Here is a 25,505-nt window from a genome sequence, read left to right as displayed (position 1 = left end):
TGCCACAAATCCAAGAGGTTATCTGTGGTTAGAGGCTTGCAAGCTTTTGAACAATGGATTTCCACTTGGCCTGCATATGGGTTGGAGAAATACAAGAAATGAAATATAGGACTGAGTGTTACTGGATGGTAGCTTAGAATCTTATAAGTTTTGTCTTGGCAGGTAATTTGGCATAAATTGTTAATGTAAATCTGGGTTAGTGGTGAAGACGTTATTTTAGTAAAAAAGATAAACTGCTGATTAATTCAGCATAGAACTCAATTACAAATTGAAAGTGTCTCTGCGGGACTCCCGGGCCCTAAAGACAGCAGATGTTGAATTGATACTCCAGCATATTTCACAGTGGTATGAAATATTAACATGGTTTATTATACTTGTGTGGTGTGCGATATTGGAAAGGGGGAGGTGGTGGGCAGGTGGGTGTGCAAAGCAGCCTGACATTACACATCCACTAAAACACTGAAATGTGATTGTGAATTTTAGGAAAGTTTTCTTTCTTTCTTTCTTTCTTTCTTTCTTTCTTTCTTTCTTTCTTTCTTTTTTTTTCATTTAATGAAATGGCTCTGTGGAAAAATTAAGTTTAAAATAACATTTGGATCTAAATATTTAAATGTAGTACATGTAGGCTTACATTATACTTGCATGTTAAACATGAAAAATGGCAAATTTTATTAACGGTCATGTAAGCGTTTGATGGGACCACTAACCCCAAGAATAGGGGCCTGGAGGGCTCTACTGTTTCACCGAGTTGGTTGTCGGCTTTCATTGTCTGGAAAGTTTTAAATTGCTGCTGTACTGTTTTTATCTTCTGATCTAAAACATTGTAATTTTAAAAATGCCTCTGTATTTCACACAGGCTGAGAAGTCTCATTTCTGTCTCCCCATATCCCCAAAAAGTGCTTCATAGTTTTCATATATCCCTATCAACTCAAGGGGGGAAAGCCAGAAAATTTCTTATATCAAAAGATTTGAATAAACAGAACTGCAAATATTTGATGGGATTGACAATTCTTAAGAGGGATGCAACTAAAGTTGGCTTAGATAGGATATTTCAAAGCCATTGCTACTCAATGACAGTTTTTTTTTTTTTAATGAAAGCCTATATCAAGTGTAGTTTTTGCTAGCCAAAGTAAAGACAGTTCCAAAAATGGCCAAATGATTCCAAATGTTATGGTATGACTACACCCTGGATACCTTCTGCTCTTGTGAAGATTAAAAAAATATATTTAAAAAAAATCATGCCCCTTCTTACATACAGCTTGGCAGAGGCGGGCGGTGGCAGCGGATGGCAGGTTCCCAGAATAGTGTCTGTGTTGCTCATGAGTTGCCATTTGGCTTCTCTAAGCAGCCAATGGGTCATGGTCCTTCAGAGATGCGGAAGGTGTGCTTATGTTCCAAGCACCTGTGTCATTGCAGAAGCTCTGTGCCTGCTCATGAGACGGGATTCCCTTTCTGAGTGACATCTACAACCTAGTGGGTTGGACAGGCCCATAAACAGCTGCTAAAAGTGTGACATGAAAAATATGAGAATGTTCCATATGAGGAGGGCTATTAAAGTAAGACAGAAGCAGAATTGATGGACTCTGTCTGGGAGACTTATTTAAGAGGATGTCAAAGAGCATGTGGTGGATTGGGGAGGTAGGCTAGCATGTGAGGCCATGAGTTCAGTTCAGAAGAAGAAGAAAAGAGCGATTCCTTATTTGGCCTTGGGGTTTGAGGACAGTAGGACAGGAAGCCTGAAGAGAAGAGGAGACCATTCTGGATGAGGAACATCATGCACAAAAGCATTTCAGTAGGGTAATCCTGGAAGTTTGGACAGCTGAACATATTTGGAAATAGGAAAACAAAACTCCAGACAGTATCTAAAGTTGTCTGGATGGTCATTTCTTGAGTCAGTGTGGCCTTTTAATTAGCATCCACTCTTCAGTGGGAGACACGGCCAGGGCTAGCAGCCCTGTCCCTGCGTGTGAATATTTAGTTTAGAAAGCTGCCACGTTCCATTAGAGGTGGTTGTGTTTCAGCAGTGGGTGCAGGAGCCGTGTAGACTTTTCAGATGTCCTTTGAGATTTATGTTGCAGTGTAATTGGGAGATGCTGGTACTTAGTGTGTTGTGCATGGCGGAATGTGAGATTACCTGCTGTAATGAGACCCCAGCAGCATACCTCAGGAAGGTAGTTAAAGTTTTAACCTTAACAAATAATGTTACTTGTGAGTTTCTGTGAGGTAATTTATACCACTCTCCCCTAACCCTGAAATTCTACAGAAATGAACAAAGATACGAGGTTGTGCTTAATAGATATTTTAAAATTCCACCACCTACTGGTACAGATTTTTAAAAATATTTGCAGTGAGCACTGTATCCATAGAATGCAGTCACATTTGTAGTTATTGTCACCCTGTCATGACATTGGAATATAGTTCCTCTAAATTCAGAACTGTGGCAGTAACATACAATTAAAAGGTATAAGTACCTATTAACTTGATTTCTTGACAAATATATTGGCTCTTAACTCAGATGAATGGAGTTGAGATGATTGAATGGTAAAAACAGGCACAGTGGGAAGTTCATGTGTGGGCTTTGAAGAGGTCTGAGTTTGAGGATTGATTTTTGCCTCTTGGGTAACCCCCGGTAGCCTCAGTTAATAAAATAGAAAATTCACTCCTAAAATGGGTTGAAGTCAGCCCTTCAGGGAATTGTTGGGAGGGCCATGTTTGTGGGTTAGCAGAAGTTTGCTCTCGAGCCCTCTGACTACTTCTTGCTCTGAAACTTTTGGAGAAAAGGTGCACTTGCTTTTTTCTTTGTTTTAGTTAAGATTTGCAGTTGACAAAATGGCCTGGAGGGAAAATTAAGTTAAATGGTATCTTTATTGATATATAAGGTAGTCAAAAAACAATTTCACTCATTCTGTTTGCAGAGAGCTTTTCTATATGTGTTTTAGGGAAAGGTGAACATTTGGAGGCAGTACTGATGCAGTGATTCTCACAGACTTTCCTTTGGAATTTGAGGAGTGTGAATTCTGAGTTAGAGAAGCATCAGGATGTTTTACCACATGCAATCAACCAGATGAACCATGGGATATTAGAGCAGCATTGTTTAAGTCATGTTTGCAACTATGAAATAATTTTAGAGGTAAAGTGCTTTAAAAAGATAAACTCAGTAATTGATCACGAATGTCTAATTAAGGACTAGACAAACTTCATTAGTATGTTTTTGACATTTTGTCTTTTGGCAGGTATTGAGCATGCTAGGCAAGCATTCTACTACTAAGCTACATCCCAGCCCTTTTTTGTATTTTTTTATTTTGAGACAGGTGTCACTAAGTTGCCTAGGATGACATTGAACTTGTGATCCTCCTTCCTCAGCCCTGAGCAGCTTAAATTACAGTCAGGCGCCACCATACCTTCCTCTGTTTTCTTGGGTGAAAACAAACAAACATGGACATTGGAGCTAGACCAGACTGTGTTGCATCTCAGACCTTCCGGTTGTGGGTCTTGTGTCTTGGGTTAGTCTTCTCCACTCCTCTGGGTCTTAATCTCCTGGGTTGGTAGCGTCGGGTAAGGGTAGTAGCACTTGTAAGTGTTGTTTTAAAGAACAAGTGGAGCTGGGCACCGTGGCACACACCTGTTTATCCCAGTGATTTGAGAGGCTGAGACAGGAGGATCCCAAGTTCAGCAATTTAGTGAGGCTCTAAGCAACTTAGTGAGACCCTGTCTCAAAATGTAAAGGACTGGGGATGTGGCTCAAAGGTTAAGTGCCTCTGGGTTTAATCAATCCCTGGTACCCCCCCCCCAAAAAAAAAAAAGTAAGTGAAGTAATGTGCTTTGTAGACAGCCTGAAGGCAGTAAATATAAGCTTTCTAACTCCTTTTAGAATATAATTTCTAGGGAAAACGTGTTACTTCGTACATTTGTTAGTGTGACATGGCAGTAAATTCTTGTGTGAAAGATGTGCATGGGTGTCAAATTGCATTTCACTTGATGTATAATGATTACCTTCCTCATCAATTTGAACTGGGAGTACTGAGAAACCATTGCTTGTTGCATTAGTAGTTGTGGAAGAGTGAGACTTTCACCTTGTAACCTTGGTTGTGAATGTTAGAGAAGGGAGTAGAGTTAGATCTGTCATGAATTTCTTGTGTACCAGGCACTGCACTAGCAGTTTCTCCTGTACATCTGCACATGGAGTACCTTGTGTAGTTCACATCTGCTGAGGATCAGGTGCTAATTAAAAGGTTAGGTGCTAGGTGCAAATAAGGAAATTGGGACCTTAAAAATGTTGACTGACTTTACCACTGACATCACACGGCTCGTAATCAAAAGAAGTGGATTTGTACCCGGATCTTTACATCTTTACTTCTTTACATCTAGGTCCCCACACCACACTCAATATACTTAGCATACTAATCAGCCCCCCCTTTCTTTTGCCCTATTTAAACCTGCCCCACATCCAAACTGAATTTGTCTAAAGATTGTCTGAGCTTTGGAGCCCAGGAAAAGGTGATCAGCCAGGAGCTTCATGGAAAGATCTCAGTTAGTAGCTCCTAATGATCTCCCCCACCCCCACCTTACTTACTCTGTCTTACTTAAGTCCATCTGCTTCTACTTCCTTAGAACCTGACCTTGCACAGGGCCAGACCCTCATGCTCATGTGTCTCCCATAGAGTTTCTCTCTGCATTCAGTAGTCTTGCCCCTACAGTTAACTAATCCCTTGCCCTCTTTCTGCCACTCTAGAGGCCAGACAGGTTTTATTTGGGAGTCCTGTTATCGAAGAAGCGGTGTTGACAAATTGATCTCAGCCCCAGTATTTTTTTCTCCCCGGAATGGCCTCAGTAGACTTTTAGTGATTCTAATTTTATCTTGTCCCCTTTAGGTAACATCCTTGAATCTACTACAGAAGCTTACCATTATTTACAACATATATTAAGTTAATCGTTGTCTTTCTGTTAGCCTGCCAGAAAAATAGTCATCTTTGTGTGTAGGCTGCATATGTTCAGAGGAGTGGTCAGTGCCCATGGCCAAGTCTAGGAGCCCAGGTGGCACCTGCTCCTTCCCCTCTTGCATTCCCTCCTGCCTGACGGCTTCTCCCCTCTCACTTCTATGCTTATCCTTACTGCCCCACTATCCTTTATCACTGGGAATAGTCTTAATATTCTGTTGGCAATTCCTCCCCCACTGTTTCTAGTTGCAGTTTCTGAAAGCACAGTTCTAACTGTATTATTCCATAACCTAAAAATTTCCATGTCTTTTCAGTGGTTAGCATGAAAAGTTTTCACTCTGTGGCCTGTAAGATTCTCTGGAATTTGGCCCTGCTGGACTATCTGATCTTTGATTTGTCTGTCTTTCACCCCTATCTCAAGATTTGGCCCTGTCCTCATCACCTGCATTCCCTGAAACCTCTGAACACCTACCTGTAGCTCCTTTGTCAGGCCTGTCCTTTTTTTTTTTTTTTTCTTTCTTTCTTTCTTTCTTTTTTTTGGTAATTCTGGCTTCTTTACAGTATGATTACCTATTTGCTTCCCCTGGGGCTCTATGCTCTTCCTGGGCAGGCGCTCACCTCGGACCTTCCCGGTATGCAGCATCTACAGAACAGGTTCCTATCTGGGCATAGTGCACACTTGCTAAACTAAACTGACCCAGGCATTTCTGTTGGAGCTTTTGCATCATTTGGAATTTTGTTCATTTGTGGCCATCTTGAAACTTCCTAGAACTAGGGTATGCTGTATTTCTTTGGATCTCCTCCCCGTCCATTCTAGGCCTTGTGAGGCTGTAGGAGCAGGATCGTGCAGACTCCCACACACACACTGCGCTGGATGGCGGGTTCCAGTCTCTAGACCCTAGAAGCGGGATGGTGGGTAGGCTGTGTTTGAACAGCGCTTCTGCTGGCTGCAGACCCTGTGTTCAGCCTCTACTTCTAACAGGACTGAATTTCTGTCATCACTGTCCTGAGACATGCCTGGGGTTGACCCACAAAGCAGATTCACTTGATTGCTTCCTCCTGTATTCAGGTGATGGCCCTTTCAGTGTCTCTAGGAATTTATTACTACAGTCATCACTGGCTACATTGCTTTTTGAGAGAGAGATTATTAATGTCTTATTAGTATTGTTGAGCATATTTCTCACTTTAAATTCAGTCTTTTCTTTTTTATTGTTTTTTTTCTCTGGTTATGTTTGATTCAATGCAGCCTTGGAAATATATATTTGTATACACATATGCTGTGAACACTGATTTCTTTTCCTTGTGAAAAGCAATATGTTCTCATCTCTTTTGGTCCCTTTCCCTCTGGAAGCTTAGGTATTTCTCTTCCATTCACTGTCACAGATTCTAGCAAAACCTCTTGCTCGCCACCAGTTTTCCTAATGGTCGTGTAGGGAAACATAGGCTTTGGTGATGCCAGGTGCTAACTTGGCACAGATCCCTAAGTTTCCCACTTACACCCAGCTGTGTGCCTTTGAATGGATCAGCCAGCCTTTCTGCCAGCCTCTGTTTCCTGAACTGTACAAGCAGACAAGGGTTCAATAAGGAACAGAAGTGTGAGGCTCAAAGCTGGGGTTGGTGTGGGTGCCCAGTGTTAGTTCTCTCATACCCATGCCTTTTTCCTTCTGTCCTAGAATTTGCTAACAAATATGGCAGGAACATTACTATCTTTTTATTCTTCTTCATAGCCCTTGGGCAGAGTTATTATTTTTCATTCTTACAAGGGGACAACCTGTGGCTCAGAGCTTAGAATTGTGTTAATGCGTGACACAATGCTAATGTCAACCTCTCCTGGGCCATTGTAACACCTCTGTTCCTGTCTTGAGTTGCAATCACACTCTTACTCCTTTGGTGATCTGGTGTAAGTCCAGTTACTACTAATGCCTTACCCTTAGATCACTTCTGTGCACACCACCACATTTAAGGTAAATGTGACCTTAAAGCCATGGTCACCAAGCATTGGCTATGCTCACCAATTCCCAAGTGTTTGCATAGGCAGCAATGTTTATCTGGACAGCTCAAGCCAGACCCAAAATTTGGACAACTTTGCTTTTGATACACTGACTTGTCTGAAATAAATAAGTAAGCAAGTAAGTAAGTAAGTAAGTAAATAAATAAATTTGTCTTTTCCGCTGTGAAAGATGTCACCAACCATGGGTATATCAGGTTTGTGCAGGAAGCCTACTGCTGGGGTTATGTATTGCTATTTTAAATACTTTTTTTGAGCTCTTTAAATTTTTATTCAATCACTAGTCATTAATGACTCCTTTAGGCCACATCATTGACTTAGTCAGAACTTAACAGGACACTAGAAAACATTGTGTTAAAACTTCCTTCCACAGCCATCTTGAGTGGTCCCACTTGGAACTGGCGCAATTTTGGAATTACCTCATTTGGTATTATCTGTCTCATAATTTTTCCAGTGTCTGCAGAAGGTATGAGGTGCCATCCCTTGCAGAAGTTTGGTGCTCTCTTTTTAGAGTCCAAACTTACATCCCACCCAAACTTTTAGCTGCTGTGATACAGATCATCAGAGCAATAGTTTCTGTTTTATTTATTTTTTGCTGTGCTGAGGATCAAGGCCAGGCAAGGCCTCATGTATGCTAGGCAAGTATTCTACCATTGAGCTACACCCCCAATTCAAAACAACAGAATTTTTTCCTATTTCAAATCAAAGTGATAAAAATAATGTAGTTTTTCCGAGGTGAATTTAGACTGCTTTGATTTTTTAAAAAAATCTTTTATTTGTTTATTTTTATGTGGTGCTGAGGATTGAACCCAGTGCCTTGCACATGCGAGTAGGCGCTCTGCCAGTGAGCTATAGCCCCAACCCTCTGCTTCAATTCTTTTTAAAATTATTTTTTGACAAAAATTGTATAGATTTATACAGGTTGCTTTGAAATACATATACATTGTGGATGGTGAAATCAGGCTAATTAACACATGCATTACCCCATGAACATTATTTTGTGGCTGAAAACATTTAAAATCTCAGCAATTTTCAAGAATATAATACATTACTGCCTATACTTAGCATGTTGTACATTTCTTGAACCCTTTCCTCCTGACCGTATTTTTGTATTTGAGGGATCTCTCCCCAGCCCTTCTGTGCTTTAGGTCTTCCTGAGTTAAATCCATGGTTGATAATATTAAGTAGCAAATAGTTTCAAATTAAATATGAACTCAGTAGCAGATGGGAAAATGGATGAATGCCATGTTAATTCAGCCTGAATTCAGCCAGATAGTGGCTCACATTCTTGTTCACGCTGGCTCCTTGGCTGTATAAACAGCAAATAACCAGTTTTGTTTCTTTCTTAAATTCTTTAAAATTTTAGTGGAGTTGCCAGTGACTCATCATATACATGTATTTTCACATTCCAAAGCTGTGTCTAAAATAGAATGTTAGGTTTTCAGTCAAATACATATTTAATATTTTGCCTGTCCTCCATGTAAGTAAAGCCTGTTCAGTATGCATAACCTAACAGTCAAATGTGGAGGGTTTATTTAAAGAGTGTTAATTTGATGCTGAACTGTCCATAGTGCCCATTGGCTAGCACACCTCCATTGTACTCTGGTGACATTCCCAATCTCAAAACCACTTTAGTGAGAAGAGGAATTCGATTGTAGCTGTAGACAAGAATAATGTGGAAAAGTTTCTTTGCAGTACTAGTTTGGATCTGCACCATAGCGGATGCCGAGGTAATCTATCAGTTTGTGAGTGTCTACAAAATGCAACTCTCTAGATAACAGGTTTAAAGTAAAGATTTAATACAGTCTCCATCTCCTATGATGTTGCAGTGACAGTTTAAAACTCATTCTCTAAATCTCAGCAGACTTTATAGCTAGCAGTGGGCCAATATAAAGTTTAATAGCATTACAACACATAAATCATCTTTTAAAGATGCTACTAGTAGCTCCAATATTAAATGCAGACAATCGCCTGTGGTATAAATAATTTATCAAACACCATTTCAGATTAGCCTTCCATGCTGAGTTATTTATTTTAGCCTTTTCTGTACGATTCCTAAGGCACTTTTTGAAAGATCCATTACTGGTCAGTTTAATGAACTTGGGGGTCTGTTTTGTCCCCTCAAGCACTCGGGTACAGCTGTGGTGACCATTACGTGGCCGACGTGGCCCTCTTTGTGCCTTTTACAAGTGCTGCCCATTTGTCATGTAGTGGTAAATGGAGCTGCACATTGGAGTCCAGGGACACATTGTGCGATGCAGTGATGGAGACAAACAGATAGCTCTATAAAGTGCTGCTTGTCACAGCTGACTTGTAGTACAGTACATCACTCTTATTGTAATCTCATTTAAGAAGCAGGGGTGGCCCCGGGGACTGATATTCCCAGTTAGTTGGTCTTTGTAGCCATAAAGCAGGAAGTGTTCCTTTTATATTCTCTGAACTTTTAGGGAGTGTGCTTTTTGCTTGGATTAATTATTGCAGGAACTTCTTGATGGCCCTGGATGAAGATCTGTTGGCAGGTTTGCTAGGACCTCCTCCTGGTTTGGGGCTGGGTGCAGGCATTCGCCACTAAGAGATAAACTATGTTTTTTTAGGAGCCCTCTGGCTTGCTTTATTAAATAAGTTCCCAGTTCTTAAGCAACAGCTGTATGCCAGAGACTTAATAGGTGCTTTCTCCACTTGATTTCTAATTTACTGCAATCCTCTGAGGTAGGATTTATTATCATTCTGTTATAGAGGAGGAGACTGAACTCAGAGGTGAAGTGACTTGCTCAAGTCTGCATAGCAGTAAGTAGAATAGGGATGCAAACTCAGTCTATATGCTTCCACATCTGCCAGGTGACCTTGAACCTGGGTCCCTCAAATACTATTCAGTTTTCAGGGTCATGGTTGTCTTTTTGAGCATCTCAGTGTAAAAGGAAGCCATCCCTTCTCCTGGAGGGCTGTTTGTTGATCAGCTGGGATAGGTCCTGTGGTCCAGCCACACACTGAATCTCCAAGTCTCTTGTGGCAAGCAGTGTAAACCCATGAGCAGCTGGCCAGGGGAGGGTGCTGGCCCTACCAGGAGACAGCATTGCACCTAGGCCTGGTCAGCTGGGATCCCAGGCTCTGCAAGGCCCTTATCATGATCCCCCTGCAGCAGCTGTCCCCAGGCAGATGCTGCTCAGGACCCAGGTCACTCTGCATCTTCCCAGAAAAAGGAGGTGCCATTTCCCTAGGAACAGTGAATCCTAAAGGAAGAGACGGTGTTTTCTGCATTTACTGTGGACCAAAGGCAGATAAAAATGTGGTGTTTCCTCCACTTCTTGCCTTTAGTTTGTGGTTTGTCTTGATAGTTTTCTTAAATATTTGGTATCACGTGTTAAAGACAAAAGTTGTGGGCTGGGGATGTGGCTTAAGCGGTCGCACGCTTGCCTGGCATGCGTGCGGCCCGGGTTCGATCCTCAGCACCACATACCAACAAAGATGTTGTGTCCGCTGAGAACTAAAAAAATATATTAAAAATTCTCTCTCTCTCTCTCTCTCTCTCTTTCTCTCTCTCTCTCTCTCTCTCTCTCTCTCCTCTCTCTTTTAAAAAAAAAAGACAAAAGTTGTTTAATTGTAAAATTTTACTATAAAGAAAACACAGCATGAATATGCCCAGTAGTGTATTTGCATATGTGTCTAGAATTCTGTGTATGGAATACTGTAGTTAAAGACAGTATTCAACATATAAAGCGGTTCTTGGAACACAGTAGGTCTCTGGGAATATCTATTGAAGATCTTAGCGTGGAATGGGCAGATAGAAAGAACTCTTGGTCATTTTTTACCCTTTTGTGTTTTAAAGGGTTTTGGTGGTGAGGCGGGGAATAGTGAAGTGAGCCCTTTAATCTTGATGTTGGCCTCTGATGTTAAATGGTAGAAATGTTATCCCAGCGAGGTTGAGAGTAGAGAAGAAGACCCTTTGGGCTGGGGGCAGTTTGGGAAACACCTTGCAGTGGAATGAATGTCAGAGAAGCCTCTAGTTGGCTCACAGAGAAGTTGGCAGGCAGCAGCTTTCTTCTCTTATAGTTGACTAGATTCTGAGGACACTAGTGATAGGGAGTGAAACAGTCCTGAGTCAAGGTGTCCCCAACCTGTGTCCCCAACTAGTCCCCAGCCCAAAGGTTACTTGTGAGCTGGTGTGTTCTTGGTATCTGTGGCCCTAGGGTCCTATGGACCTATTTCAGTACTTACTATTGACTAGCTGTGTGACCTTGGGCAAGCCAGTGGTTTCCTCTCAGCCAGTTTTCTGATTATACCATCCTCAGAAGATGATTGCGGGCAGGAGTAAACAGGGTAGCGATCACTCATTGTTTGGTACATTGTAGTAGGTGCTCAGTAAATGTAAGGTTTGTTTGATAACATCTTTAGTCCTGTGATATGGGGGGGTGGGTGGAGAGTTAGGATCTTGTGGGGTTTTCTTATTTAAGGAACCATCTTCCCTAGGATTGGTGAAAAGGAAAGAGATTTAAAAGATTTTTTTCTCAATTAAAAAAAAATATTTACATTTAATGGCACACATGATAGTTTTATGAGTAAATCAAACTATACATAGTACATTTCAAAATTTGGCAAATTTTAAGTTTAATTAGTTATCTACTTATATTACAGAATATTTGCAAAATAAAAGTAGAATCACCCGTACTCCCAGAGCACTGTCAGCAGTCTGGTTTCTGTGTGCTTGGTTGGATTCATTGGCATTAGATATGCATGTCTAATATTATGTGTTTATTTTGGTTTTCTCTAAATCTTCCCCCATCCTCCGAAATGCAACCATTTGAGAAATTGAGACCTGCAGCCCTAGGTGCTGCCAGCAGGATTGTGATGACCACTAGTGCTGTTGGCTGGTGCAAGTCCCCAGCTGCAGCGATGTGAGAAGACAAAGCAGAGGAAATGGGTAAATGTCAGAGAAGAGCAGGAAGAGGGAGAGGAGCTGAGAAGCCAGGATGAGCAGGTCATTTCCTGAGTGCATTGGGGCACACGCTTCTGAGGATGGTCACCAGTAAAACAGCCACGCAAGTTGAAATGAGGATTCATTTAGTGAACTGGTGGCTGGGTTTTGCTGTCTGTGTGGCAGCAGCACATCTCCTTGGTTGAGGAGCAGCTTTCCCCTCTGGTTTCTGGTCAAGTGTTTGAGAGACTATTGGCAATGTGGGAGAGTCCCTGATTAGAGAATCCTGTTTAGAGTGCATTCCTACAGGACCATATGTGCCCCAGAGAGAAACTGTCTTCATTGACCCCACATGGATCCCACTCAGAAAGCTGGGAGATAAAGATACAAAATAACCCCCTAGTCCTGCTGCTGGCTTGGTGCAGATCAGATCCCCTTCCTCTGAAGCCTCTCTGTTTTTCTCTATGTCTGTAGAGGGCGCTCATGTCACTGGTATCTGAGGCTGGCCAGAGGCTGGCAGAGGAGCAGGAGCCTCGGATGGGCTCACATCTCCTTACAACTTAAAGCCAGTGAATCTTTTGAGGCTCTCAGGTTGGGCAGGGAATCTCTTTCTTGAAGGTGGTTACTTGGGCAGCAGCTGCAGCACAGCACAGAGGCCTTTCTTTGGGACGTTGGTCCATTTATGTATATGTGGCCTAAAGGGCTTGGACTTGGGCTGCCTTTGGTTGCATTGCCCTTTGCCAAGTGCCCTGTGTCCTCCCCGCGGCTTTCCCGAGCTGTCAGTGTTCCCGTGGCTCCTACTCAGTCATCCTTCTGTCCTTATCACACTGTGCTCTGGTTACTTGAGTCTGATGTCCCTGCTGAACTCTTGGGTCCCTAGAGGGTAGGGACTTTGGTGCTTCATCCATCTCTACAGTCCTGGCACCTAGCACAGAACCTGGCATGTGATAGCCTTTTTAACTAAGAAAGGAATGGCTCCACCTGTTCACCAGTAGCTGTTGGGACTCATACTTGCTGATTCGAGGTGGAGTAAAAGAGAGAGTGATTCAGAGCAGTGAGTCACTTCAGTGAACTTGCAGGATCATTAGTGGGAGGAGATAAAGTCTCTTGGGCAAGAAATCCCACCCTTGGCTCTGCCAGCATTTTCCCAGAACTACTGTTGTGTTGGTGTTCGTCTACCCACTCCCGACCCACCCCATGACACTGCCTTTCCATTACGTTACCTTTTATTAATAAAGTTTTATTGGGACAGAGTCATACCCATTTGTTTATGCTTTGTCTATAGCTCTTTTGTACTACCTGGTAGAGTTGAGCAGTTACGACAAAGACCTACTCTATGCCCACAAAACCTAAAATATTTGCTACCTGGTCCTTTACAAGAAGAGTTTACTGACCACTGTTTTGAATGATAAATACTGTAGCCCATAGTTCCCAGGTTGAGGTGATCATGTGATATGGAGTGGTAAGGTTGAGAAAAGGGGCTCATGCATAAAGAGTTTGAATATCTCAGGTTCCCACTTATCTGTTGGGAGGCCTTGGGCAAGTTACTGAGGTATGAGATTGTTTATATAAAACCTTGTTGAAAAAACACTGCACGGGGCTGGGGTTGTGGCTCAGTGGTAGAGCGCTTGTCTAGCATGTGTGAGGCACTGGGTTCATTCTTCAGTACCACATAACAATCAATAAATAAAATAAAGGTATTGTGTCCATCTACAACTTAAAAAAAAATACAAACACTGCACAGCTCCCAGAGGATTCTGCATACAGCTTGTGAAAGTACTTTGTGGGCTTCAGAACAGGTGTGCAGCTTGTCTGGGTATGGTGCACACTATGGCTTCCTTCCTTTTTCAGGAGGAGGAGGCCAAGAAGCTGGTGAGCGAGGCCATTGCAGCCGGCATCTTCAATGACTTGGGGTCTGGAAGCAACATCGATCTGTGTGTCATCAGCAAGAGCAAGCTGGACTTTCTTCGCCCCTATTCAGTGCCCAACAAGAAGGGGACCAGGTGAGTGAAAGAGAAGATATTCTTCCTATGCCTCTGGCTTCATGGACCTCTTGTTATCTCCATGGTATCTGGACCAGGTTTCTTTCCCATGTTGAGAAAAGCTGTTCCAACCAGCCTTCCATGGGTCTGTGAGTCTGCTTTATGACAATGAGCTACTGCCAGATGTGGGACAGTGACTAAATCCATAAAGTGTTGGTGCGAGAGGTGGAATGGGCTCAGGAGAGAGCTCTTGGCTGCAAGTTGGGATGGAGAGGTTTCAGTCATCGTTGTCCTTTCTTGAGTGTCTTAAAGAATCCTCTGAACTCTGCATGGAGTTCTGTGAGGTGTGTTTTCCAGGGCGCTTGGCTCACAGCTTTTTACTTAGACTGCTCCAAGATGCCTAAAAGCCTCTAAACCAGTAGCTGGGAGCTCTGAATGTTGGCCGTGGGAGTTAATGGTGTTTACTACGCCAGAGGGGAGTCGTGCCACTGAGTTGGTGGCACATGCCACGCAGGTGCCTCATCTTGGTGGTGTGGGCCAGGCTCAGAGTAGTGAGTGAGGTTCTAGTAGATTTGCTGAACAGATCTGGCTGGTGTGTGTGCAGATGAGCAGCTTATTGGCCCTTCCTTGTGGGTCCAGCTGCTTGACCACCCTGTGGCTTCTAATCTCTTTCTGGAGCTGGGAAGCCAGAATGTGGCTCTTGGGCTCATTCCCGAGTGAGGCACAGCTGCACCTGTGACCTCTGCCACCTCTGGAATGCTTATGTTCAACTCCGCTGTGGATATTCACCTCCAAGATTCACTCACAAGGAAAGAACAGCCTTCAGAGCCAGCAGTGTGCACTCAACTCAGAGTTCAGTGTGAATTAGGGTAGACGCCCAGCTGCAGAGAGCCCTCTGCAGGTGCTGGGGAATGCTGTGGCCGACTGGTTGTGGTGGCTTTGGGCATCATTCGACCTCCATTTGAAGTGGTGGAGCTAGACAGGGGATCACAAGGAGCCCACGAAATTCCCTGGGCCTTGAGCAGGAAGGAAGGCCACCCTTCAGGTACACAGTTGTGCTGGGAGCAGGCCTCACCCAGCTCCCTAAAGATGAGAATTGATAGTGTGGCTGGAGCCGGTTCATGGGGAGGAGGTGGGGGATGGGCAGAGAGGGGCTCCATCCATTCTAGACTGGAGAGTGTCCTGGGAGAGGATTCTGACAGCCACATTTGAGCCGCAGTATTTGTGAGCTGGGGGTGTAGCTCGGTTGTGGAGCATTTGCCTATCATGCGGGAGGCCCTGATTCCATCCCCAGCACTGCCAAAGAAAAAAGAGAAGAGGAGGAGAAAAGTAGTATTCTTGGTTGCCAAGGGAATCTGTGCTTAGCACAAGAATCTTTGTGCATAAGGGAGCGCAGCAGAGGCCTGTTTACCTGTAAAGGAGACTGAACACAGGGAGCAAAATCAAAGTGGCTAGGAGTGCTGGCTGGAAGACTAACCAGGTGATGTGCCAGTATTGGGCACAGGATAGGTGTGCCCCTACCCTCAACAGGCTGCTCCCTGCCAGTGCCCTGGGGCAGAGAGCACTGCATTCACAATATCTACAACCTCACTGTCATCTTCTTGTCTGGTCATTGACGGTGGGGCACTACCCAGGTGAGGGGATTTTCATAGTGGACAGCAGGTCAGGGCAGAGCTAGAGTCCTGGACAGGGTCCTGTGTCCAATGCCAGTGTAGACCTGGCCTCAAAGATTCCTGATGCCCTGTGGTGCAATCTACTGTTGCCCAAGGCAGAGGCCCTCATTGCACACTGCCAAAGCAGGCACCCAGGCTTGGGTGCAGGGGAAGAAGCTTTTGGGTTTCCCAAAGACATTGGGGTGTGGTACACATGAGTCAGGCACATAGGGGCTACTGGGACTCTGGCTCCAAAGCACGAGGCTGCCAAGGGCCAGCTTGGTGGGAGTTGAATGACATCTTCAAACTTATAGAAGGAGGAACACATTATGAAGAGGTACAGCTACTCACATCCTTGATAAAGAACACAGTGGGGACAGGAAGGTTTCGCAGAAATAAAGGGAAGCCCTTCTTTCTGCTCCAGCTCCTGAATTTAATACACAACTGTCAGATGTCCACTTTTTCTGCTTTCTGCTCCCTTGAGCCAAAGTACCTGTTTGAGAGGCAGACTGTTCCAGGAGCACATGGTAATGGCCCAGCCAGCAGCCTTCCAGTAGTCCATGCCAGCAGTACTGCCCCAGCTAGGAACATCCCAGAGGACCAGTTGGGTTGGTGCTGCTGTTTGACACTGTCCTAACTGCCAGCCTCAGTGTGGAAGTCCACAGTTAACATGTGGCTTACAGGCTGCCCTATGCTCAGAGAGGCCCCTGTGGGTGCACTGCCAGGATGGCAGTATTGGTGGGTGCCTCCTAGTGTGACCCCCCCCCCCCATGTACCTGCAGAGGCCAGTTAACTTTGCCTGAGTCTTGAGTGTGGGTTCTAAAATGATGAGCTCCGAGTCTGGCTGAGGACTATTTTTGTGCCATTGCGGTTTCAGGATAGTTTTAAAGAGTAGCAAGCAGGTGATAGTTAAGTAAGTTGCTCTTGTTGCTGGCAAGAGAAGGGCCATCTTGGCTTGATGAGAGGCTTCACTTCTGAGGGTTACTGACAGGTACTTTGGGGGAGGTTGGAGCCTGCGGTCACATAATCAAATGTTTTCTTGTATGTATGTATGGGGGGATAAGGTGATGGGGAAGGGAAGGTACGCACCCCCAGTGTCCTGGGTGCTCTTTTTTGACCTAATGTGTCTACCAGGCACTCCCATTCTGGAGCACTAGAAAGCTGAGGGCAGGACTCAGGGCAGCCACTTTCTGTTCTCTTCAGCCTTCTGTCTGGCACCTGGAGAATCCCAACTTTGTGTTTTTGTTTTTTCTCACTAGGTTTGGCCGGTACAGATGTGAGAAAGGGACCACTGCGGTCCTCACTGAGAAAGTCACTACCCTGGAGATTGAGCTACTGGAGGAAACTGTCCAAACAATGGACACTTCCTGAATGGTGCTAGTGGGTGGCTGGGTATCACTCTGGAAATCGGGGGCACTGGAAACACCCCTGTGACACCTTCATTTGGTTCCTGTTTGCTGAATGAAGTGCAATAAAAAAAAAAAAAAAATGAAAACCACAATGGGCAGCTGAGACCTGGGGACTCTGTGGTCATGGGGCCTATCAACCTTTCAGGCTCTTGATCCCTAAGTACCAATCTGGGTTCAGGTAAGTGTCATCGGTGAGGGCCTTCTGAAAATAGCAGGCCTCCTCTGGCTGGAAGCCAGACGTGGTTACTTGGATTCTTCACGTGAACATTGCTAACTTACTCCTTGTGTTAACTTCCTCTTTGCTCAGGGCAGCCCCAGGGTATTTGGTTGTTCTAACAGGGTGATGAGTGCAGGGCAGCCACTGCCTAATAACTGAGTAGGAAAGCAGTGTTGGGATGATGAGAGAGTGGGTTGTGGCATGGCTCCGGGGCAGGGCACCTGCCTGGCATGTGCAAGGCCCCAGGTTCCATCCCCAGCTCCGGGGCAGGGATGGGGGCGGGGGGCGTCTCCAAGTTTGAGTTCTCAGGCCCCACTCAGTTCTAAGCACCGAGTAACGGCAGGCAGGGGATAGTGGCTTTACCATAGCTTCGTCAAACTGGGTGAGCTGCACTCTGACCAATTTCATGGAATCACAGAGGAATGTTTACAGGCTTAGCTGGATGTGATCACTTCACAAACCTTCAGACTGCTTAGTGGTGGAGGGTTCTCACGGAGTAGGAAGTGGATGGCATGCAGAACACAAGCTCATTGGTGTGCCAAGGCTGCTATGCCAAGGGCAGACACAGCAGGGACTCTGAGAGCCATAAACAGAATATTTGCAAATAATCTGTCTGGAATCAGAAAACTTTCAGTGGTCAGTGCTAGGCAGGAGACAGGGACTTTGACTTTCCTTTGGAGAGAACATTCCAGGGTGAGCCCACTGTGAGGCCAGCTGCCTTGTGAAACTGCCGGGAGTGGGCCAGGGAGAACAATGGGACTATTGAGGGCAGCAGCTTGGCTGATGATTATCAGAATTATTTGGGGGAGCTTAAAAACATTCCAGGATTACTTGGAATGTCTGGAGCCTAACAAGTTGTTTCTAAAGGCTCTGCAAAATGTCGTGCTGCTGACGTGTTTCATTTAGGACCTCTCAGTTGAAGAAGAAATGTGTGGAAACTTAAAACTGTGCCTGACTCCTCCTCTTCCCAGAAGCAACTCCCTTCCCTCATTTTATTCCCAACATGGAGAACAGAGCAGAGACCGCATCTGGAGACAGTCTCAAGCCCAGCATTGTCACTCAGAGCTCTGCTCAGAGATGGAGCAGTGGCCAGCCCAGGTCCTTTCCCTGGGGAAGCCTGGTCAGCAAGTTCACCCATGGAGCCAGGTGAAGGTGAGGAAGAACCTGACCCAAATATCAGCACTGCTGAGCTGTCACCAGGTGACAACAGCGTAGACAGAGAGTTAACTTGAGTACAAAAACAAAATTCAAAGTATTTCCTCCAGAGCTTCAGTTTCCTTAAATTCACATTTATAAATTAGTCTTCACAGTTAATCCTGTTTGGGAACAAGAAATATGTGAACACGCTTCTGGTTTCCTACACATAATACAGTTGCACTTTAATTCTCAACTTGCATAGTCTATGCACTTGAGTTTTCAAAATGGTGAATGGCTCTCGCTATCGGATCATCTGCAATATGCTAACTTGCCTCTTTTATTTCAAATTCTGTCAGCAAACCTGAAGGTAGATTAAATTATCCTTCCCATTTTACAGATGAGGAACTTAAGGCTCAGAAAAAGCTACGAAACTTGCCCAGGTAACACTAGGAAGTTGCAGAATCAGAATTTGGAAAGAACAGCTTTGGGCAGAGCCATTAGATTTTTCATGTAGCCCATGCTTCCTTCTCACAGAGGAAAATGCTTAACACTGATCATGCAAAGAACCATCAGCATCACAGGAGGTGACAGTGCCTGACACAGGGCAAGTGTTCAGGAGAAGGTGGCAAATCAGACCTCAAACCACACGTTCCTGGCCGTTTGCCTCGTGAAACTCGATGCTAGATGTTGGGTTCTCCTCCCTGTTACTCAAGTTATAAAATGCAGATAAAAATATTAGCAAAATCTCTACTCTACTTACAAAATTATTTCCACTTATCCCTTTATACAACAGAGTAAATTAAGCACACAGCTTGATTGTTTGGAAAGATACTTAAGAACTAAACTTCACTTGATAGTCTTTGCAAAGGCTCACCACACAAATCACACCTGTCCTGTCCGTGGAGACCTGGCCAGGCCCCTGGAGGAATTGCCCAAAGATTCACATTACAGTCCAGATATGAGGGGGCTTCAGTGGCTCACTCTACTGCTCTTGTTAACCCAGCCGAGATTGCCCGCAACAGTACAAAGAAGGGACTTTGGAATTTGCCCATTGCCCGGTGCTCTGTGTTCAGTGTCTGCCTTAAAGGCTGCCTTTGGGGGACCTGATGGACCCTCTCGTGTCAGCTGATCCAGGCTACCAGGTGGTCACTTCAGAGAAGAGTACTCAAGTAAGGCAGAGTGGTGTTGGCTTTTGACAAGGTGGTGCAGACGTGTTCAGGTGCTGGACATCCAGATGTGCATCTGTTTGGCAGCCTGGTGCACATACCCGATGTCTGGTCGCTGGTCAGGGTCAGGATAGATACACATGCTGACCAGTTCTCGAAGCTGTGAGGGAGAGAATTTTTCCTGTTAATCTTGAGAAAGCAGCCTTATTGGCACTTCTGTGTCCTGTGCACACCTTTGGGCAAATCTGTTCGCGTGTGTGCGCATGTGTGTCTGCTGTCAGTCATGCAGAGGCCCAAACCAGAGGATGAAACTCAAGGAAAGGGCTTATTGATCATAATAAATGCATTAACATGCAGCAGGGCTGCAGTCTGCCCACCCCCTGGCCTCTTCATTGTGCTCATGAAAGACGGCGCTTTTAATTATACAGACACTGAAGGCTTTGCCCGCCTGGGGTGGGGGAGGGGTGCCTTAAGCCTCTGATCACCTCACATTTTGATAGCCTGAGTGCCAATTATTTTAATGGTAATTAAAATAATGACCTTAAAAAGCCTGCGTCTTAACTTGCATCTCTTAACTTGCATGGCTGGGCTCACTGCTATGTTTTTCATTTAAATATGTGCTGCTGGAGGGGCTGGCTGCCTGCCCTGCGGGGTCCTGAGCAGCAGCCAGGAGAGTGGGGGTCCTGGATAAGAGGCAGCCCAAGTGGGTTCAGTGGCCACACTCTGGGGAGGGCCAGAGGAATGTTCCAGGAGACCCAGGGGCTGCAACACACTATCTTGGCTAAGGGGGTCTGGGCTTTTGCAGACGGGGGCTGCTCTGCAGTGGGCATGTCCTAACTGACCTGTGTGTAGACCATTAGGGCACGCCTTTGACCTCCGCAGGGGGATTCCACTGTTGAAGAAACACTGCCAAGCTCCCGAACGAATGAACAACACTGGGGTTCTGAGGTGGCCTGTGCACGAGACTACTTTCCCCTCACAGTACTTGGGAAGGGAACTGTGCTAGCCTCGGATGGGTTAAATCCCCAAGAAAGCCAAAGCCAGAGTCTGAAGTCTGTGTGATCACACAGTTGGCAATAAGTGCACATTTGGGATTTTTAGAAACAGAAAAGTAATCAAGTCATTTTCATTTGTAAGAGACAGTGTAACTTTAAAAACAGGCTATGCCAAGGGCTCTGGTGCTAAGCAGTAGTCCTGGATGTGCGTGTGGCCAAAGATGTCACAGGCAACCTCTGAAGGGGGTCCAGTGGATGGGGACAGAATGGCCAACGTGGGCAAGTGTGATCCAGGTGCTCATGTCAGCCTTGCAGCTGGGGTGGAGACGATGGTGCCTGTTGGATTGTCAATGAAAGGCAGAAAAATAGGGATTGGCGCCGAGTTGCCCGGCTCTGCTGTTCGCTTCTGAATGGTACAGAAGTCCAAGTTTAAAAAGAAAGGGAAAAGCCAGTGCGCCTGTAAGCTTGGTAAGGAAATGCCACTAGCTTTCTTCCCTGCCTGCTTGCACACCAGAGCATGAAGGTTCTCTCCAAGGAGCTTGTGAACGCTGCAGCTGAAGGCGCTGCACAGCCCCCACCCCCTGCCTGGTGCAAGCTGGCAGGAGCAACCAGGCTTGGGATCTGGGGCAACTTGCTTGGAGCACCGCTGGCCTGCCCCAGACCCTGGCCCTGGCATACATGAGTGTGCCTTCCAAGGCCTCACCTACTGGACTCTGGCTGCTGAGGACTTGCCGTTGAGAAACACGATGGCACTCTAGCTAGGTGTGGGGTCATCTGGGTTCTGATCCTGCCTCACAACTTACAAACTATGTCATCTAGGATGAGTTCTTTAACCCATATGGGTATTGGTAAGGTGGGTGAGGGAGGATTCAACCCAGTAAGTCAACATGAAGCAGTGGCCTCTGGGCCTGAGAAGGCCTCACACCTACCAGCATTGACCTTGAACAGCAATGACTGATGCCAGGTACTGAGCATTTACTGAGTCAGACCCAGTGCTGTATCCAGTGACCCTGTTCTGTTTAGTGCTGGGATGGAACCCAGGGACTTTGTGCATGCCAGGCGTGCGTTGTCCCACTGAGCTACACCCGGCTATTGGTGGTGGAGGAACACCAGGTGCCCAGACATGCATGACCTTAATCCTTACAGTGATCTTGATCAAAGACCCTAGTTTTATCCCCATTTTACAGATAGGAAACTGAAACGCCAGGAAGGTAAGTGTTATACCCAGGGACAGTAAAGGGGGCCTGAGAACCCACGTCCACACCCTTAACCCCTGCTGTGCTGGGAAGCCGTCCTTAGTTTACCCATGAAAGACATGATTTTAGCCCTATCTACAAAATGATGACTGAGGAAGGTGATATTCACACAGCCAGTACTGTTGTGGCCCGAGCCCCTGTACCCAATGAAAAATGTGAAAATGAAAACCCGAGGCATGACTTAGGTCTGCTGTAATAAGCAGGAGACCAGTCAGTCCACCTGCTGTGGTTTCTTGTCACAGAAGCTAGTGACAACCAAGGATGGGTGAATGCAGGCGCTACCCTGCCACCTCCTGCCTCCTATCTGGTTCCCAGTGTCTGGTACCATGTGGCTCCTGGCCTTGGGACCTGGGACAGGTGGCCTCACATTCAGACGCCAAGTGGGAAGCCAAATAGTGTTGTGGTGGCTATACCAGCCAGCTCCTGTGGGCTCCTGCTGCTGCTGCGGGCAGGGTTGTGTGGCACTCTGGAAACCCCTTCAGTAAAGTTCACCTGGCCCTGGACCCCGCAGGCACCTCCCCAAGCTCTTCCCCTCACCCTGTGAGGTGCCCTGAGCTCAGCCCTGCGCTGAGCTTTGGAAATGTCCCTCCTGTGAGCTATATGGCCTTCTGGAGACCCACTGAGCCTGGCCACCTCACCTTCTCAGAGTAGTGCTCCCCCGGGAGTGGCGGGTAGTCACACTGCTCAATCTTCTGGCAGAGGGAGAAGAGATTCATTTTGTCTCCATAGAAGGGGCTCTGGAGAGCTGCCATCTGCAAGGGGAGGGGACAGTAGAGTAATTTCAGCCTCAACGACCAGAACTCTACGGAAAGGGGACCACCAAACTGAGGCAGGGGCTCTCTGGGCCTCACTGCAGAGACTGCCCGGCAGCACTTTGCCCTGGAACTGCTTGGACGTGGGACTGTATATAAACAAATGGGGACAAGGGTTCAGAGATGGGAGGGGGCAGCTGAATACTGAGGGGATGTCCCCCACCCCACTCAGGCCCCAGCTCCCAAGGATGACAGCAGGGAGAGGGTGCAGATGGGCTTGCCCCAGGGCCATGGGCCTGGGCGGGCAGGTTCTCCAGCCAGGTTCTCTGTCCTCTTCACCTGAAAGGAAACTGCTTGCCTGAGGCCCTGCAATGGGTGGTGGTGGTGGGAGGATGTGAAAGCTCAGGCTGTGCTGTGCTCCTCGCAGCCCTCTGCAGAACGTTCTTAGAAACCAGAAGCCCAAGTATCCCTGGGCCAGGGACCCTGTGCCTGGACCTGTGCCATGCTCACCTGTCTGGCTAACTTTCCTCTGTGAGGTGGAAAGTGGCCCTGGCCTGCAGGGCTGTGGTGAGGTGTAACCAGCTGAACTGTGTCACCCTCTGTGGAGACTGATGGTGTGAGCTCTACCTTGAAGGGAGGCCAGCAGCAAGGGCAGTGGGAGCAGACTGGATGGTGGCCCCAGCCAGTCCTCCTCCACTGAGGAAGCACTGGGCCTCCTCCACCTGTGGGGGGTGGGCACCCGGACTGCACTGTGCCACTCAGAACCAACGGGAGAGCCTTCAGCGAGGTGTGCGGAGCCATGGAGTGGCTCTGTGAGGTGGCGGCCAAGCAAGGCATCCCCTGGCCCCATCTGCTGATTAATCTATAATGGGATTCAAGTGCTTCTTGTCACTCCTGCTCACTATTACCTACGCAAATGACAGCCCAGTGCCTCCTGCTAATGAAGTGCTGTCAAGTAATTGTGCCAGACTCGCTGCCCTGCCCTGGCTCCCTTTGAGGACCCTGGTTGTGAAGGCCACTCTGCTCTGGTTTACTGGTTGAGGGGTCCCTGGCTCTGGTATTGGGATGCCTAAGGTATCTTCACTGCTCATGTCCCAGAGAGTGGGCCAGAGAGCCCTAGCTTAGGGCAGGGAGGAGGCCAGGGTAGCCCAGGGAATGCCTCCACCCTCTGTTCACCCCTGTGACCAGTATGGTTCCCAGAGCAGGGCCTGCCTTCTTCAGAAAAACCTACGAGGGCTTTGGAGCCCAGAGTCCCTGGGTTTGCAGATGGCCTGTGGGGAGGCAGCATTTTGAGGTTTCCTCAGGCCACGTATGGCAGTCTGCCCTGGAACAGAACCTGTGGCCCAGGCTCCTGAAGGACCAAATGTCTATATTCAGATGGGGGTACAGGGGCAGCATCCCCTCTCCTTCCACGCACTCATGGCTTCGGCCCCTCTGAGGAGGGCTGACCTCATGTGAACCATGAACCTACCCTGCAGGAAGGCTACAGAGGAACGTTCTGGCACTCAGCAAGGGAGAGGGAGTCTGCCCACCTGACCAGGAGCTGGCCTTGCCCTGGAGTCTGAAAATGGCGTGACTAGGGCGGCACATCTCCAAAAAACGAGAGCCTCAGTGCCAAGGGTTAATTGGGCAGTTTTGAAAGGACATCCGTTGCCACAGCAGAGAGCAGCTGTGACTTCAGGGTGGTCACTTGGAGTGACCCAAGTGCCCTCCCAGCCATGGCTAGAGGCTCCAGATGGCTTGTCACGGAGACTTTCTGCTCGGGGTAGACAGGGTGCTTTCACTAATGGCCCCACTAATGCTGGCCCTGGTTTTTTATGCATCTGACCTGAAGGGGACCTGGTCACCCTTTAAACAAATCTGATTCGGTTTTCACAAACCTGGCTGCTTGGGACTTCAACATGACCCCGGAAAATTTAAGGGGGCAGTGAGCCCTCCCCTCCAGATGACTTTTCCATTCTTCCTGGCCCTTTCCCACGGCCTTTCAGAAACCCTTCTGAACAGGGCCAGCAGTGGGCTATGCCAGGGGGCCATCTTGGCCTTCCCCAAACAGGGACGTCTCCATTTCTAACTGCAGATTCCAGCAGAAGCAGCATCCCCACCTGCCCCCCTTCCAGCTGCTGGCCACTGGCCTTCCACCCAGATCAGGGTGACAGGCTGTGAAGGAATCTTTGGGGCTGCTGGCGACACTGGGATTAGAACGATTATTCGGGACGGCGAGATCTCCCATACCGGCGGCCACCCAGCCTCTGCTGTCGGAGCCGAGGAGGGATTGCTGTTCAGGGTGACACTGGTTGCCTTGCTAGAACTGCCAGGGCCATGGCTCTCGGCACTGCTCCTCTGCTCCTCGCATGCAGAACTTCCCGGCATCATTGAGATGACACACAGCCAAGGAGCAGGGGGCTGGTGAGCACTTGCCCCCGCTGGGAGGGCTCAGAGAAACTGGTACATGATCAGAGATGTCAGAGGAGAAGTGGGGATCTGCCTTCAGCAGAACAGTGACTGCATCTGACTCCTGCCTATCGGGCCCCAGACACCCACCTCATCACCTCATCAGCCTCTCCCAGGCACGTCCAGGAGTGAAGGGTGACCCAGGGCGAACTAGCAGTCTAAGCCTTCATCCCTGAGGGAGGAGCATCCCGGCTCTTTGCTGCTCAAGTCAGAATCTTAGAACGGCGTCCCATGTGGGCACAGCTGGGCATCCCTCAGCCCACTTTCTTGCTTCTCTCTGTCCCAGATGGGGCCTGGAGTCTGTTTGAGGGGTTCCAGCGGGGGTGCCTGGCACTGAGCGCCAACGCCTTCAGCTCCGTGCTCAGATGTGGGCTTGTGTGGGAATACATGAATTCTGTAGAGCCCGGGGGACCCCTAAGTGAAGCACTGGGCCTGGTGTGGCCACACTCTGGCCTCTGCCCAGGCTCCGGGCTGAGGACGCCCCTGCAGCCAGCCTTTGATTCCCATGGTTTGCTCCTGTGCCCAGGGCAGTGTGGCCAGGCCATGGGGCATGACTCCTGAGGCCAATGCTGACCGCACTTGGCCCCAGCGTGTGCTTGGGGGCTCACCAGCTGGGGGCCAGCATTGCATC

General features: G+C 47.2%; 2 protein-coding genes across 5 annotated transcripts in view; one reads left to right on the top strand and one right to left on the bottom strand.

Annotated features, from left to right (window-relative positions):
* The window catches only part of Psmb7 (proteasome 20S subunit beta 7), a 55,359-nt gene extending 38,367 nt beyond the window's left edge, over positions 1-16,992 (top strand). Inside the window, exons 7-8 of the mRNA XM_005320947.4 lie at positions 13,709-13,860; positions 16,751-16,992. Coding sequence (XP_005321004.1) covers positions 13,709-13,860; positions 16,751-16,862 — 264 coding nt within the window. The 3' untranslated portion in view covers positions 16,863-16,992. The remainder of the gene's footprint in view (positions 1-13,708; positions 13,861-16,750) is intronic.
* Positions 16,993-18,385: 1,393 nt separating this feature from the next.
* The window catches only part of Nek6 (NIMA related kinase 6), a 73,435-nt gene continuing 66,315 nt past the window's right edge, over positions 18,386-25,505 (bottom strand). For 3 of the 4 annotated variants that reach the window (XM_078048183.1, XM_078048182.1, XM_078048184.1), the window contains exons 9-10: positions 22,310-22,423; positions 18,386-19,580 (exon numbers count right to left, since the gene is read on the bottom strand). In XM_078048183.1, the coding sequence (XP_077904309.1) occupies positions 19,470-19,580; positions 22,310-22,423 (225 nt within the window). In that variant the 3' untranslated portion in view covers positions 18,386-19,469. The remainder of the gene's footprint in view (positions 19,581-22,309; positions 22,424-25,505) is intronic. The other variant, XM_078048181.1, reaches the window with a different exon arrangement.

This window comes from Ictidomys tridecemlineatus, chromosome 4, assembly GCF_052094955.1.
Source record: "Ictidomys tridecemlineatus isolate mIctTri1 chromosome 4, mIctTri1.hap1, whole genome shotgun sequence".
Lineage (NCBI taxonomy): Eukaryota > Metazoa > Chordata > Mammalia > Rodentia > Sciuridae > Ictidomys > Ictidomys tridecemlineatus.
The sequence above is the reverse complement of the archived record's forward strand: the minus strand, read 5'-3'. Positions and strand labels throughout refer to the sequence as shown.